We start from the raw sequence: 17,504 nt of genomic DNA, 5'->3' as shown, positions 1-17,504 counted from the left end.
AAAATTCACCTTTTAAATTTCATTTAAAAAATTCAACTTGTTATAAAATACAAGCTTTAATATTCGACAGACAATTTTCAGTCCATATAATTTCGGTTTAAAAATTCGAATCCACAAATTCAGTGGTTCAAATTCGACTTGAAATTCAAAGTTCCACATCCGGGAATCCCAGGAGAAGCAACAGAGCGCCGATTCCGCCAATGCATGATCTCTACCTGCTGCCTGACCGCTTCACCAGCAGGTGGTGCAAGTCGCTTCTGACTTCTGGCGGAGGGTGTAAAGTACCGCTCGTATTATTAAAAATAACGTTCAGTTTATTGCAAATATCGATCGATTCGCTTCACAAGACATCAATATCTCACCAAGACCCGCTTTTGTTAGAATTTTGTCCTTCAGGAACTCTTAGACAGGTGGACCCCATATACATCCATTATATGAAGCACAGAGGGCTGCGGATTTACCAAACAATCTTCTTTATGGTTCTACTCAAGAAAAAATGTCACCTGCATCTCGTATGGCCTGGGGGTGAGTAAATAAAGAGTAAATTTGAGTTTTTGGGTGAACATCCCTTTAACATTGGTTGCAGTGAAACGTACACTTTCATGTTTCAAGTTGTTGAAGTGAGTATTAGTTTATATAGTTTTTATCCAACGAATATGAATTTACAAAGATCAACCGCTCCGAACAAGCTATGGTAATAAATAAATTAATGTTAATCATTTAATATTACGTTTGTATTTGTATACCTAATGTTTTTAACCAGTTTTTAAAACATTTTATTATGGTGATGTGAGCCGAGCATAACACTCATCCGAACCCGCCGCCGTGTAAACTTAATATTTAAACTAGCTTGCGATCTGAGTGAACAAAGATTTAGGAACGCATACAAATGATTTTTTATATTTTCTGTATGTTATAAAGTCATGACAGATGAAGTGAAGAAGCGTTAAATAAGACGAGACTATTCTAATAAGGTCTTCTGTAGCGTAACTTAACCCTGTAGTGACGCAGTTTTTTATTCTTATGAAAAATACGAATATTCAAATAGCATTTTTAATTTTTGAATAATTATTGCTAATCAAATATTCGAACATTCGTTCACATCCCTCATTTTAACTATCCAGTACGATGCAATATCAAATTAATGCTGCTATATTACCCTCCCAGTCCGACGCACTATTACATGAATTCCGCTGTATTTTAACCATCCTGTATGATGCAATATCAAACTAATTCTGCTGTATTTTACCCTCCCAGTCCGACGCACTATTTTAACCATCCTATACGATAGAATATAAAATGGATTCTGCTGTATTTTAACCATCCTGTGCGATACAATATCAAAGGAATTCCTCCCAGTCCGACACACTATCAAACGAATTGTGCTGAATTTTAACCATCCTGAATGATGCAATATTAAACTAATTCTGCCGTATATCACCCTCCCAGTCCAACGCACTATTACATGAATTCTGCTGTATTTTATCCATCCTGTGCGATACAGTATCAAAGGAATTCCTCCCAGTCCGACTCACTATCAAACGAATTCTGCCGTATATCACCCTCCCAGTCCGACGCACTATCAAACGAATTCTGCTGAATTTTAACCATCCTTTTTGATGCAATATCGAGCGAATTCTGCCGTATGTCACCCTCCCAGTCCGACGCACTATCAAACGAATTCTGCTGAATTTTAACCATCCTGAATGATGCAATATCGAACGAATTCTGCCGTATATCCCCCCTACCAGTCCGACGCACCACTAACTGAAGTGTGCAGGTTTACCACGCCTGACACACTACCAACTGAGGTCTGTTGTATTATAACCTCCCCATCATCATTACAGTCAGACCCAGCATCATCTGGATCCTCAATGACATCATCACTCCCAGTGTGGACGGGAGTCTGGAGGCCATCTGCGGGATCTTCCTGCTGAAAAAACAGTAATATAAGTGCTGTATTGTCTAAATATATGATATTGACACATTGACTCTCCATCTTCCAGATTTCAGAATAAACCAACAACAAAAAACAAATGCAGAAAATGCAGCAATATTAAAAAACAAATACTTTTGTCTGAAGTGTCTTGATTTTTCAATAACTGTGCCCTTTACAGAGAAAATGCATTTTACTTCAGTTTTCTGCTGTATGTGACTCACGCTCTAAAAACTAAATGGTGACTAATACTAAAACCCCTTTTTTTTGCTGAGTGTCGGGTGTATAAACATGTCAGTACCTGAAACCATGTGTGGTGAAGGATCTCATCCAGATCAATACGATCCTCTTGATCCTCTTGCAGACAGGCTTGAATCAAATGGCAGCATTCTGTTCAGAAAGACAGAACAAACGATTATTACCTTAAACTGTGAGTTTATCTGAATGTCACTTTAAACTCTCATTCATCATCTTATTCAATTCTTTTATCAAAGCACTTGTTCTGTTTTCTATCATTCAGAACTACAGTTGGTCTGATGAAGATCTCACCTTCAGTCAAGCCGTCTTTACTCCACGACTTCTCGTTGATCTGGTCCAGGTCTGAATAGGTGGGAAATCTCCCGCACACCATGGCGAATAGCAGCACGCCCAGCGAGTACACCGTTGCCGGCTTTCCATAGTACTCGCCCCATTCCAAGTATTCGGGGCACATGTAGATCCTTGTGCCTAAAGAAAACAAATTAGCGTGCAAAAAATGTGATGTCTCAAAAGTGAGCAGAAGAACTATCAGAAAATATCTGAAAATCATTAAGAAAGTGCTACAACATACCCATATACTTCTTGTAAGCTGATCTTTTAAGCAGATCGCCACACCCGAAGTCAATCATTTTGACCTTCAGCGTGTCCGGGTTAATCAGGAGGTTTTCCAGCTTTATGTCTCTATGGAAAACCCCCCGTAGGCAGCAGACGACAGCCGCATAAGTCGCTTGCAACATGATAGCCTGCGCAATGTACTCGGTCACTCTGCCTCCATTGTTTTTCATGAAACCGAGCAGGTCCATGCAGGGAGAGGGGCGCTCCAGGACCATGAAGTATCGGTCTAAATCGTCCTGCCAGTCCAGCAACTGGACGATTACAGGAACATGTACTCCCTCACAGGCAAGCATCTGAAGACCGACCTCTCGTGGAAGAGGCTCAGGATGACCCGGCTAGAAGAAAAATAATTGTTTGTCATGAATAGATGAAGGTGGTTTAGCAAACAAGGATTTAGCTCAGTCTCAAACAAACTGTGAAGATGTTTTCAACTGAATAATAACACAAGCTACTTACAAAGTTGATATAATCCTCCCTCACATCATCGGTCTTCTTGACAATTTTCACTGCCACCTGATCAACAAAATAAAAAAATGGATTTGTGTAAGCATTCATCTGGAACAGAACTGTGCTATAATAGATTTACAACAGTAAAGAGCAAGTTTTCAATATCAGGTTTCAATAGATCAAGCACTGAAGTCCTGGACACATTAAGGTTTGAAAAGAAGATGAGCACAAGACAGAAAAAAATCAAACCTTCAATCCGTCCCGCAGACGCTTCCCTTCATGGACGTATCCAAAACCGCCTTGACCCAACTTTCCGCCGATCTCATACCACCGGCCATTGATTTCTATTCAAAGAGAAATGCAGCAGACATGAATCACCAAACATCAGCAATACTTCACCTAAAACTATTTAACAATATCTATTTAACATGTAACATATAGGGGCGGTTTGCCCGACAAGGATTATTTTAAATCAGGACTAAGCCTTAGTTAAATTAGGATATTTAAGTCAATTTAAAAAACTTATTTTACAAACAACTTCACAGGCTTGCATCTTGAGACAAAACAATCACACTCATATATTTTAAGTTATGTCAGTGCAAGTTGTTTTCGATCAAGACACCTCTAACATTTAAGTTAGTCTAGGACTAGGCTTAAGCCCTGACCGGGAAACCGCCCCATAGTGTTGTTTTTAAAAATAAATTTAACCTGAATTTTGTTGCTGAATATGTTATTACATCCACACATATATATCACAGAAACAGAATGTTTACATTGCTAAAGGTGTGAAGTGATACATAGAATCGTTGTGTGAATAAAACACAGCTTTTGACCAATCAGAATCAAGGACTATATCATTCTGTAAATTGTGTTATGTTGGAATTATGAAAGTAATTTACGTTCAAATCTCACTCTGGACTTCTGATCATCCTCCGACTCTTCTTCGGACGGACTGCCTGAAGTGTGCAGGCTTAAAATGTCCACATGATCATTCAAGTCAGACCAAGCATCATCTGGATCCTCAATGACATCATCACCCCCATTGTGGACGGGAGTCTGGAGGCCGTCTGCGGGATCTTCCTGCTGAAATAAACAGTAATATAAGTGCTGTATTGTCTAAATATATGCTATTGACACATATTGACTTTCCATCTTCCAGATTTCAGAATAAACCAACAACAAAAAAACAAATGCAGAAAATGTGTCGGTGTATAAACATGTCAGTACCTGAAACCACTTGTGTTCAAGGATCTCATCCAGATCAAGACGATCCTCTGGATCCTCTTGCAGACAGGCTTCAATCAAATGGCAGCATTCTGTTCAGAAAGACAGAAGAGACGATTATTACCTTAAACTGCGAGTTTATCTGAATGTCACTTTAAACTCTCATTCATCATCTTATTCAATTCTTTTATCAAAGCACTTGTTCTGTTTTCTATCAATCAGAACTAAAGTTGGTCTGACGAAGATCTCACCTTCAGTCAAGCCGTCTTTACTCCACGACTTCTCGTTGATCTGGTCCAGGTCTGAATAGGTGGGAAATCTCCCGCACACCATGGCGAATAGCAGCACGCCCAGAGAGTACACCGTCGCCGGCTTTCCATAGTACTCGCCCCATTCCAAGTATTCGGGGCACATGTAGATCCTTGTGCCTAAAGAAAACAAATTAGCGTGCAAAAAATGTGATGTCTCAAAAGTGAGAAGAAGAACTATCAGAAAATATCTGAAAATCATTAGGAAAGTGATAAAACATACCCATATACTCCTTGTAAGCTGATCTTTTAAGCAGATCGCCGCACCCGAAGTCAATCATTTTGACCTCCAGCGTGTCCGGGTTAATCAGGAGGTTTTCCAGCTTTATGTCTCTATGGAAAACCCCCCGTAGGCAGCAGACTGCAGCAGCATAAGTCGCTTGCCCCATGATAGCCTGCGCAATGTACTCGGTCACTCTGCCTCCATTGCTTTTCATGAAACCGAGCAGGTCCATGCAGGGAGAGGGGCGCTCCAGGACCATGAAGTATCGGTCTAAATCGTCCTGCCAGTCCAGCAACTGGACGATTACAGGAACATGTACTCCCTCACAGGCAAGCATCTGAAGACCGACCTCTCGTGGAAGAGGCTCAGGATGACCCGGCTAGAAGAAAAACAATTGTTTGTCATGAATAGATGAAGGTGGTTTAGCAAACAAGGATTTAGCTCAGTCTCAAACAAACTGTGAAGATGTTTTCAACTGAATAATAACACAAGCTACTTACAAAGTTGATATAATCCTCCCTCACATCATCGGTCTTCTTGACAATTTTCACTGCCACCTGATCAACAAAATAAAAAAATGGATTTGTGTGAGCATTCATCCGGAACAGAACTGTGCTATAATAGATTTACAACAGTAAAGAGCAAGTTTGGTCAGGTTTCAGTAGATCAAGCACTGAAGTCCTGGACACTGGACACATTAAGGTTTGAAAAGAAGATGAGCACAAGATAGAAAAAAATCAAACCTTCAATCCGTCCCGCAGACGCGTCCCTTCATGGACGTATCCAAAACCGCCTTGACCCAACTTTCTGCCGATCTCATACCGCCGGCCATTGATTTCTATTCAAAGAGAAATGCAGCAGACATGAATCACCAAACATCAGCAATACTTCACCTAAAACTATTTAACAATATCGTGTAAATAATATAACATACTGTAAAGTGTTGTTACACAGAATCGTTGAGTGAATAAAACACAGCTACTGACCAATCAGAATCCAGGAGTGAAACTATATCCTTTTTATACGTTGTGTTATGCTGGAATTATTAAAGTAAGCTCACCTTCAATTCTCACTCTGGGCTTCTGATCATCCTCTTTATTCTCATTAAAGTGGATGGGAGTCTGGAGACCGTCGGCAGGATATTTGTCCTGAAATAAACAGTAATATAAGTGGTGTATTGTCTACATTATATTGACACATATTGACTTTTCATCTTCCAGATTTCAGAATAAACCAACAGCAAAAAAACAAATGCAGAAAATGTGTCTGTGTATAAAGATGTCAGTACCTGAAACCATGTGTGGTGAAGGATCTCATCCAGATCAATACGATCCTCTGGATCCTCTTGCAGACAGGCTTGAATCAAATGGCAGCATTCTGTTCAGAAAGACAGAAGAGACGATTATTAACTTAAACTGTGAGTTTATCTGAATGTCACTTTAAACTCTCATTCATCATCTTATTCAATTATTTTATCAAAGCACTTGTTCTGTTTTCTATCATTCAGAACTACAGTTGGTCTGATGAAGATCTCACCTTCAGTCAAGCCGTCTTTGTACAAGATCCTTTCGTTGATCGAGTACTGGTCATTACAGTTGGGAAATGTCCCGCACACCATGGCGAACAGCAGCACGCCCAGCGAGTACACCGTCGCCGGCTGTCCGTAATATTCGCCCGTTTTGAAAAACTCTGGGCAGGCGTAGTCTCTTGTGCCTGAAGAAAACAGATTTCATATCATTTAACCGTTTACATTAACACACTATTTTGTAGTCTAAGTGAGCCTAGCACTGAATCTGAATGCTGTCATCTTATTTATACAAATGTAAATGAAATGATAACACATACCCATAAACGTCTTGTAAGACGACCCTGTAAGTAGATCGCCGCACCCAAAGTCGATGAGTTTGACGTATAGGGTGTCTGTTCTTATGAGGAGGTTCTCCATTTTGATATCACGGTGGAAAACCCCCCGTCGGCAGCACTTGTAGGCAGCTGTGGTCGCCTGCCACATGATGTCTTTGGCTACCTCCTCGTTGAGTTTTCCCTTGTTGCTCGTGGCAAATTCACGTACATCCACGCAGGGAGAGGGGCGCTCCAGGACCATGATGTAGTGGTCCGGATACACCTGCCAGTCCAAGAGCTGGACAACCTCAGGAAGGATTTCTCCATCACAGGCAAGCATGTGAAGAGCCACCTCACGTGGAAGAGGCTCAGGGTGACCAGGCTAGAAGAAAGAAAACAGCATCATTACACAGAGTTTGGAAAAACAGAAGACAGTGGAATTGTGTGCATGTAAAAAGTAATGAAGATGTTTTCAATTGAAGAATAATAGGTACTACTTACGATAATGATATAATCCAGATGCTTAGAGGTATTGACACGTTTCACTGCCACCTGATCAACAAAACAAACAAGGATTTACAGTTAAATCATTTCATTCAAAGCATTCATCCTGAGCAGACATGTAAGAAATACAAGCACTAAAAAGTGGATATGAGATACATTCAGAAGGTTTTTAAAGGACAGAGAGAGATATTAAATAGATGAGCACAAGACTATTTGTTGGTTACTGTGAGTAAAAAATCAAACCTTCAAGCCATCCTTCAACCGGGTCCCTTCATAAATGGCTCCAAAAGCGCATTCAGACAGCATGTCACCGATTTCATACCGGCATGACTTGATTTCTATTAAAAGAGACATGAAATTGACACAAAACACCAAACATTAGCGATACTTCATCCAAAACTATTTTAACAATATTTATCTAATATTTATCTAATTATATAACTCCATAATATTATATTTATCATATGAGCAGAAGTGTATAGGTGTATGTTGTGATATGTTGTGATTATGGAAGTAAACTCACCCTTAATGACCACGCTGGGCTCCTCATATTCCTCCATCACCTCCTCAGCCACACTGACTGGTGCTGGCTGGATTTCTTTATCCCAATCCATCTTTTCCTCCCAATCCGACTCTATAGCGACTGGATCCTGTACGGCATCCTCAGTCGAGTCCGACCCAAAGTGCACCTGCACAAGGGACTCAGACAGGACTGGATCCTGAGTGCTGAGGATCTCCAGGTCACAGGTGAGAGTTTCCTGGTTATCCTTAAACTCTGTAGTGACAAACACACAAGATCAAGTCAATCAAAGAATATTCATCAAATAATCAACACTTAATGTCACATTCATGAATCCAACACGATACTGAAATATCTGTTCATCCTTTTAACCATTAAGTTACAGTAACAGTAGGTCATCCTGGCAAACACAATAAATAATATTCAACATATAAGGTATAACAAACATTTTTACATTATATAACAGATCCAAAAGGTTATGAAAGTTAGATTCAAATTGAAATATTTTCACATATATTTTAACTACATTTTTGTTTATGAAATCATTCAATTCAATCCATTCGTTTTGATGCGTTTACTATTGGAGAAACACAGGAACTGACCCCAAACGTTTGAACGGAAGTGTACATAAAGTGATGATATTAACGTTACTTACCGTCGGTGTTTCTGTCAGATGCCACATCGATCACTTCAGTGGCCTGAACCTGATCTTCTCTGAGGCCTTTCTTCCGTCTCCAAAACCTATTTTTCTTCCTTCCTCCATCGCGTTCACCATTCGCGGTCGATGGTGCTGGTGTGCATTGTTTGTACACACCGCTCCGATCGTCAACGCTGTCGGTTTTAACACATTTGCCAAATTCTTGACCCATTTCGCCGTTAGAAGACTGCAGTTATGCGAACGTTAAGCAAACCGTAAGCGAACGTTAAGCAAACGCAGCTGAAATGACAATGAGCACAGCGAGTGTTTTCAGCCTTTATATAAGCTAAGCTAAGATAAGATCTGTAGACGCGCAGAGATCATTGTTACGTCATTTTGAGAAGGTTTGTGTGCCACTGAGGTGTCAGTAGAAAACGTGACTGACCATTTCTCACGCGTAAATTAACGCTAAGCTAAGCGCTCCTTGGTCGGTTTCGCTCATTGGATGTTTTTGAGGAGTAGCAAGTCCCAAATTTCATTTTGTTTTACTTTAATTATGATTCTATTATTAAATGTTTCGTTATTAATCTGTAACGATTACAGGTAAAACATTTTACATGTAGTTGTTATGTTTGTTGCTGCATCTATTAATGTCAATAAATATTCAGTCATTATAATGCATTTAATGTTGTGTATTAATTATTTTATTTTAATACGTTCAATACACTGTGTTATTTTAAAAAAGTGTATTTAAAAACTAATTTAAAATAGTAAGAGCGCTTCACGTCTGTGTTCATATATCATACATTGACGCGTCCGCCATGTTGGACCTAAAATCTGATTCTAAATGTTTTTTTAATTTAAACAAAAATAATTAACATTTATCTGACACTTATTTTTATTTATTTAAGTTTTACTAGATTGTTTAGACCGCGGCCATTTTAAACCATAAAATGACACATTTACACATATGGATTAAAGTTCTCCGTCACTACGACGGATTTCCATTAATTGCAGCGAGTCTACCGTCACGTGTTTGTGCAAAGTGCGTTTGTCGTTGTGCTTGTTTGTGTGTGACACAAAATAAATGCAGATTTTTAGTCTTAAATTAACCCTTTGGCACGTATACGATCACACTGGTGTGATTAGAACATTTGGCGCTTTGGCTGGCACTGAGCCAGAGACGGATTTACTCAATCCTCTCACATATCACAACTATGCAGTGCTTTCAATCACGTAATGTTTATTTTAGGCTTCATACATTTAAATTCACGTGCTGTAAATGCGGCACAAACAAACATGACAGCGCCCGCTTATAACGTAACTGTTAGCTCAACTAACGCGATCATTATAAAAGTGTTTAAACAACAAAACACATTCATATACACATATTTGACAATCGGAATATCAGATATTTCATATCATAGTTAACAAGTTTGTGAATATTATGAATAAAAAAGAAAAATTACGTAAAAGCAATACATCAGTCATAGCTGCTGTCGTTCTGCGGTGTGTCTGTCACATGATAAGCAGTCCCGCGTCGCCATGGAAATATTAAAGCGATACGTTCTAACGGTTGCCTTGAAAAAAACTCACGCCAGGGAGTCATTCTGAAATTTTTAAACTTACGTGTGAAAGGGTTTTAAAAAAAGTTATACTCGTGCTATTGTTGTTTACTTACTATATTTGTTCATTTGAATTATTTTGGTAAAAAAAACATTCGGACTGTCAACCAATTAGCATTCCGCAAATGACTCACGTGACCCCACCCTAGCACCCTGGGAGACGTTTGCCGAGCACAATTAACAAAATATAGTCCTTGACTGAATGTTGCTAGCTAGCAATACGCCTCAGAGGTCCCTGCTTAATTGTTTTTAGCAAAAAGTCAAGAAGTCTTAGACTCGTGTGATAAAGACGTTTTCCCCAACGTGAACAGTTTATTACGCGTTTTTATGACACTGCCTAGCTGTTCCGTGGAGCGTTTATTTTCATCAGTAAATCGAATCAAAACCAGCAACAGAGCACCTATGCTCACCGAAAGACTCTCATTGCTGATGATTGAAGGAGAGCTCACAGAAACACTGGACCCAGATGACATAATTGACGCATTCAAGGTCAGGCCACGTCGTCTCCCCTTTGAGGCATTATTAACGGTACTGTTTATGTGTTATGGCGTTGTTGAATGTATTGAATAGTTATATTTGATCATTTATATAGATATAAAATGTATATAGTTTTATGGATATGTGGCGAGTTTAGTTTTACACAACAGCCCAGTGTATTCTGTAACGTTATATGCAGAGTTGTTTTTTTTACACTTTAATCTGTTAAAAAATGTGACACCCAGTTTTTCAAATGCACACCCAGACAGAGTCTCTTTTCTGGCTACACTACTGGTGTGACATTAATCAATAGCGCACTCAGACGACAAAATACTGTAGTGTACTATAGTATTTAATATGTAAAATTGTAGTGCCCTTGTAGTAAATTGATAAACTAGAGTAAACACGTAGGCCCGGTTTCACAGACACGGTTTAGTTTAAGACTGGACTATGCCTTGGTTGAATTAAGATATTTATGTCGCTTTTATAAAAATGCCCTAGAAGAATACATTACTGGTGAACATCTTGTGACAAAACAATGGCACTGATATATTTTAAGATATTTTTGGGCAAGTTACATTCAGTTTAGACAGGTCACACATTCATTTTAGTCTGGGACTAGCCTTAAGCCTGGTCTGTGAAATCGGGCCATAATATACTATAGTAAAGTTCAGAAACACTATAGTATCTAGGAACTTTACTGCAGTTTACTATAGTAAATACTGTAATACACTACAGTAATTTATGTGGACAAATATATCACTATTGTATATTAAAAAATGAAAAACACAGTACTTAGAAATATTAAAACAAAATTATATGGCCTTAATTTGTCCATCGGTATGTAACATTAATAAGTTACCTGGCTATTCATGTGATGAACTGTACTTGCACATTTTTTAATGATGACAAAAGTCGTTTTATACTTGTGCTACAACTAGTGACGTAGTACTCGAGACCGGTCTTCAATGGTCTTGTCTCGGTCTCAACTGTCTTTGGTCTTAGTCTTGTCTTGGTGTCAGACTTGGTGGTCTCGGGATTTTTTTCAAGACCACAACTGTGGGAATTACAATAAAATGATGGTGCATTGTCTGATTTAAGTGTTAACATTATTCATGTGATTGGATGTAAAACTTCAAGGCCCGGTTTCACAGACACGGCTTCGTTTAAACCAGGACTATGCCTTAGTTGAATTAAGATATTTATGTCACTTTTAGAAAAATACATTTACTGGTGTGCATCTTGAGACAAAACAATGGCCCTGATATATTTAAAAATATTTCTGGGCAAGTTATATTCAGTTAAGACAGGTCTCACATTCATTTTAGTCTAGGACTAGCCTTAAGCCTTGTATGTGAAACCGAGCCTATAAGCTTTAAAAGCAATCAGTGACTTATTTCTTATTATTTCATCTGTAAATCGCTTTGAATAAAAGCATCTGCCAAATGACTAAATGTAAATTGATTAATTTTGTTACTGTTGTGCCGGTAAGAGATGAATGGGGGATTGTGCTAAAAGAAATCTGTCAACAAACTTAATACAAAGGTCCACAATATCCAAGATGTGATTGCAAAAAAGGTACTTGTATTAGATCTTGTTTCTTTATATAATAAAGTCTGATGTGATCTGAAAACATGATATTTTGCTACAGAATAGTAGATAAGATCGCTTAGAACGCATGATTCTGCAATTATGACTTTTTAGTGTTATGTGGATCTTTTAGATGAATTTTAGGAGTACTGGTCTTGGTCTTGACTCGGTCTCGGCCTGCCTTGGTCTCGGCCCCTCAACGTCTTGGTCTCAACACCCTCTGGTCTTGGTCTTGTCTTGGTCTCGGTTTAGGTGGTCTCGACTACAACACTAGCTACAACTGTTTGGCCTGTGCTACAAAACCTCTGTAACACCAGTGCTATGTAAAAGTTATCGTACAGCCCTGCCACTAATATTTACTGCTTGCCTTTGTTTTATAGCAATCACGGAGAGTATAACCAACTTCAGACACTAAGTAAAACGCTTAGAAGCAAACTTGAGCACTCAGAATCCAAAACAATCATACTGACACTTCATATGAAGTAGGGCTGAAACGATTCCTCGAGTAACTCGAGTAATTTGAATACAAAAAATCATCGAGGCAATTTTTGTTGCCTCGAAGCCTCGTTTCATCACGGAGCACTGCGTTTCCCCACGGACCGTTATTACTGATGCACAGCCCGCTAAACTCTATTCATGTTACAGGTCTCTCAAGTCTCACGCATTCACAGTGAGACACACGCGTTTTAGTCTGTTCACACGTTCACACGTGTTTCTCATGCTGATAAATGAGTGATAGCTTATTGAAATGGTGAACTGCTATTTTACTTAGTTTTAGTCTATTTTGCGAGTGAAACTTGTTTTCCGGCTGCATTGAGTCCATCAAACTAGATGCGGACTTGTGGATGCCGAATCCTGTTATTTATGTCATCTGACTGTTCTGCGTGAATTAACTGCACAGTTTAACGTGCTACACGTAGCATGATGCTCATGAATTTGTCTGCGCTGAATGAGGACATGAACTTCACCTCCAGAGTTGCTCTGAGAGTTTATTTCACGAACATGTTATTGTTTGAGTGAAGAAACAGACATACTAAAAAATAAGCGTCTTCTGACAACCTGCCAAAATAAAAGTCATAGGCTATATATTACTATTTAATAGTAAATTTATGCATGATGCATTTAGTTTATATAAGCTGAAGTTAGTTGTTTACCATTGAAGTTATTCTTTCTATTTTTATTCATGTTTCTTATTTATATATTTGTATTATATTGCATTTTGAATTTAATATGGCAATGGAATGTACTAAATGGGTTTAGTTTTCACAGATATTAATGTATGCAATTTCAGCAATAAAAACTTTAATTATTCTAAAAAGGAAACAAATGAGTTGTTTTACTCATTTTAAAGACACAGATCTTGATTAACAGTGGCCACTAGCGTTGTATTATAGATTTGCAACGAATCGCTCAGTCCAAACACGACGGTGGCCACCACAGTACCAAAAGATGTCGTTCTCATGTTGACGCAGGGAAGAGATTTTGCGGGCATTAGAAAGACTGTAGAAAGAGCTATGTCTTATGTATTACATAAAATAAAAGCTTTGTGGATTTTAAGTTTAAAAAGAAGGATACACGTCAGGCAGGAGCTAGGACCTGCGATAATATTATAAAGACTTTTAAGCGTTAGGACCCATGGCTTTTAGCATATATACTTTCCAGCAGAGAGACGTTGGAGAGAAAGTCTAAAAATCACCCCCAAGGAGGATGCTTTGATTCGGATCAGTATGTGAGTAACATACTAACATACCAAGATATGTTGTTGTTGTAATATTAGCTGTGTGACGGAGCAGTTTTGAGCGTCATTGATTATCTGGAACCGCTTTAATATTGTACTCGTCCAAATAACGTTGCGAGAGAGAGAGAGCGAGAGCGCGTATTACTCTTTTACTCAATGATGAATAAACTTTCAGTTAATCTGCTGGTCACATGCGTTCCGCACCGGAGAGCACGATCCGTACGGATCACGGATCATCCCACGATCCGTTTCACCACTATACCGCAGGGGAGAGGAAGAGGAAACGCGCGTTGTAGAGTTGTTTGTCCGTTTAGAGCTGCTGTACAAAACATGGTGTCTAATTCAATGCGTGTAGGCCCGCTCTGTATGTAGATATAAATAGCTTATTCTAAGGTATTACAAACATAATGGTTCATTACGTAAGGTCTTTATACACCTCTGAAGAAATAGTTTTGTATATTATATTGCATTTCCGTCAATACACTGCGTTCCAAATTATTATGCAAATTGGATTTAAGTGTCGTAAACATTTAATTTTATATTGTTCAATTAAACTTATGGATGGTATTGTGTCTCAGTGCTCTTTGGATCACTGAAATCAATCTCAGACACCTGTGATAAGTAGTTTGCCAGGTGAGCCCAATTAAAGGAAAACTACTTAAGAAGGACGTTCCACATTATTAAGCAGGCCACAGGTTTCAAGCAATATGGGAAAGAAAAAGGATCTGTCTGCTGCCGAAAAGCGTCAAATAGTGCAATGTCTTGGACAAGGTATGAAAACATTAGATATTTCACGAAAACTTAAGCGAGATCATCGTACTGTGAAGAGATTTGTGGCTGATTCAGAGCACAGAAGGGTTCGTGCAGATAAAGGCAGAATGAGGAAGGTTTCTTCCAGACAAATTCATCGGATTAAGAGAGCAGCTGCAAAAATGCCATTGCAAAGCAGCAAACAGGTATTTGAAGCTGCTGGTGCCTCGGGAGTCCCGAAAACCTCAAGGTGTAGGATCCTCCAGATGCTTGCAGTTGTGCATAAACCTACTATTCGGCCACCCCTAACCAATGCTCACAAGCAGAAACGGTTGCAGTGGGCCCACACATACATGAAGACTAATTTTCAAACAGTCTTGTTTACTGATGAGTGCCGTGCAACCCTGGATGGTCCAGATGGATGGAGTAGTGGATGGTTGGTGGATGGCCACCATGTCCCAACAACGCTGCGACGTCAGCAAGGAGGTGGCGGAGTCATGTTTTGGGCTGGAATCATGGGGAGACAGCTGGTGGGCCCCTTTAGGGTCCCTGAAGGTGTGAAAATGAACTCTGCAAGGTATGTAGAGTTTCTGACTGAGCACTTTCTTCCATGGTACAAAAAGAAGAACCATGCCTTCCGTAGCAAAATCATCTTCATGCATGACAATGCACCATCTCATGCTGCAAAGAATACCTCTGTGTCATTGGCTGCTATGGGCATAAAAGGAGAGAAACTCATGGTGTGGCCACCATCCTCCCCTGACCTCAACCCTATTGAGAACCTTTGGAGCATCCTCAAGCGAAAGATCTATGATGGTGGGAGGCAGTTAGCATCAAAACAGCAGCTCTGGGAGGCTATTCTGACATCCTGCAAAGAAATTCAATCAGAAACTATCCAAAAACTCACAAGTTCAATGGATGCAAGAATTGTGAAGGTGATATCAAAGAAGGGGTCCTATGTTAACATGTAACTTGCCCTGTTAGGATGTTTTTGATTGAAATAGCTTTTGATTTCAGTAAATATGACCTCCTAATGCTGCAAATTCAACAAATGACCATTTTCAGTTTTTTACAACCTATGAAATGTTTTCAAACTCTGTTGTGCATAATAATTTGGAACAGTGCATTTTGAGTTTTTCATTTTTTAAATAAATACTGTTGTCAGTGGGAGGTTTGTTCAATAAAATTCCAAATGTACCCTAACTGTTGATTACTTGAAAATTATACTGACTGTCATTTGCATCGACAAATTAGGAAAACCAGAGAAAGATATCATTTGCATAATAATTTGGAACGCAGTGTAGATCCTCCTAAAAACGCTGTATTGTTCCTTTAAGAGACCTGTCTTATTTTCTCTTGTATGTTTAGTACTGCTTTTTAATAAAGAAAAAGTACTTATTATCCGAATACCCGATTAATCGATGGAAATCAGTAGAAACTCGATTAGTAAAAGAATCGATAGCTGCAGCCCTAATATGAAGTTATTTTTTTTAATGTTCGGACAAGTAATTTTTGTACTCGGACAAGTGAATGACAAATTTACTTATCCGACAATGACATGACAACACTTAATGTCAAGCCCTGAAAAACATGCACTGAAGTAGGGCTGGGCGGAATGACGGAATATTCCGTTACCACGGAATAAAATGTCAATGGTAAGAGATTTTTCTATTCCGTGTATTCCGCGGAATGTAAATAAGTAGGCGTGGTTAACTCGGCACTCTGCAAATTAGGCGCTATTCTGAAAAAAAACGAATGAATTAATCCACCCGTAACAAATGAATGTATCAAACATTCTTTTGACCTTCTTTCAGTCTGTAGTTTAGTGATCCGCTCCAGTCCGCGCTTCTCTCACCTGCAGTGCTCGTGCAGGGATCTGTGCCAGCATTTAAAAAAGCTCATTCTTAACACGTATTTCAGAAGTCAGGTTGTTTTGAAAACCTATTAATAGTTTTATAAAGTTTAACTTCAGGCGAGCCAAGGTGAAACTTGCGTCGAAATGCGTGATGATGCTCGTGAGTGCTTTGATGTGACTTCTACCTAGACGCGTGAGGAGTCACCAGAGACTCGCAGTGCAAAAACAAGCCCGAGAATAAACAAACCTAAAGACAGAGAGTTGCAACACACTAAAATTGCTTATCTAATAGAGAGTGAAGAGCGATAAAGACCCATAGTACAGACCCCATGAACACCAGTTTATAACACTAGTCATACTGTACTCTCATTGTTTGTGCATATTCATACTTTATTGTTATACATGTTGTCTATCTTCCTACTGTATACATATGATATAGCCAGAAGATAAATATGAATAAATAATACAACTGATAATCAGAACTTAATTTGATATCTTTAGTACATTTTCATAACTTGCCTACATTTTAACTATGGTGAGCATTTAAATGAACTGTAGTAAATAATTGAGTTAAATCAATCTAAGAAAAATGAGGTATAAAATATAGAATTTTAATGGGAGATTGTTTCATGAAATACATCGTTACCATGAAATAAAATTACTCATTCCGTGAAATAGATTTTTGGCCATTCCGCCCACCTCTACACTGAAGTTATGTAGATGGTTGATTATTTGTCAAAGTAAGTATAACGTTTTCATAGATTAAAAATAGCTTTTAAAATACGCAAACTGGCAACATGAAAGCGATTTAAAACATCTCCCTTTAAAACACTATTGGTCTTGACCATTTAAATAAAGTGTGGTTAAAGGAATATGACTAGGCCTTATAAGAAATTCAGTCAGAAGTAGGGCTGTCACGATTATTAAATAATCGTCTCATCGCGATTGTTTGACC

The 17,504-nt window shown here is 38.8% G+C and overlaps 1 protein-coding gene across 1 annotated transcript; it reads right to left on the bottom strand.

Moving 5' to 3' along the window:
- Nucleotides 1-1,744: 1,744 nt before the first annotated feature.
- On the bottom strand, nucleotides 1,745-8,746 carry LOC130545361 (uncharacterized). Its single transcript, XM_057319802.1, has 20 exons — nucleotides 8,533-8,746; nucleotides 7,881-8,132; nucleotides 7,601-7,695; nucleotides 7,355-7,405; nucleotides 6,857-7,235; nucleotides 6,548-6,724; nucleotides 6,300-6,388; nucleotides 6,072-6,159; nucleotides 5,755-5,849; nucleotides 5,512-5,568; nucleotides 5,012-5,390; nucleotides 4,732-4,908; nucleotides 4,484-4,572; nucleotides 4,156-4,339; nucleotides 3,506-3,600; nucleotides 3,266-3,322; nucleotides 2,766-3,144; nucleotides 2,486-2,662; nucleotides 2,238-2,326; nucleotides 1,745-1,933 (listed from the first exon to the last, which is right to left on the bottom strand). The coding sequence occupies exons 1-20, from the start codon at nucleotides 8,744-8,746 to the stop codon at nucleotides 1,745-1,747; spliced, it is 3,312 nt and encodes a 1,103-aa protein (XP_057175785.1).
- Nucleotides 8,747-17,504: the final 8,758 nt, after the last annotated feature.

Source organism: Triplophysa rosa, linkage group LG21, assembly GCF_024868665.1.
Source record: "Triplophysa rosa linkage group LG21, Trosa_1v2, whole genome shotgun sequence".
Taxonomy (NCBI): Eukaryota; Metazoa; Chordata; class Actinopteri; order Cypriniformes; family Nemacheilidae; genus Triplophysa; species Triplophysa rosa.
Note: the sequence above shows the minus strand (reverse complement) of the source record. Positions and strands in the feature narration are given on the sequence as shown.

Bases quoted from the DNA above. Each gene is read 5' to 3' on its own strand.
- LOC130545361 (XM_057319802.1), bottom strand. From the start codon at position 8,746: ATGGGTCAAGAATTTGGCAAATGTGTTAAAACCGACAGCGTTGACGAT. The intron at 5,850-6,071 runs GTGAGCTTACTT...CTCTTTGAATAG, and splicing joins GCCCAGAGTGAGAATTGAAG to AAATCAATGGCCGGCGGTAT. The intron at 4,573-4,731 runs GTGAGATCTTCG...CTTTCTGAACAG, and splicing joins TAAAGACGGCTTGACTGAAG to AATGCTGCCATTTGATTGAA.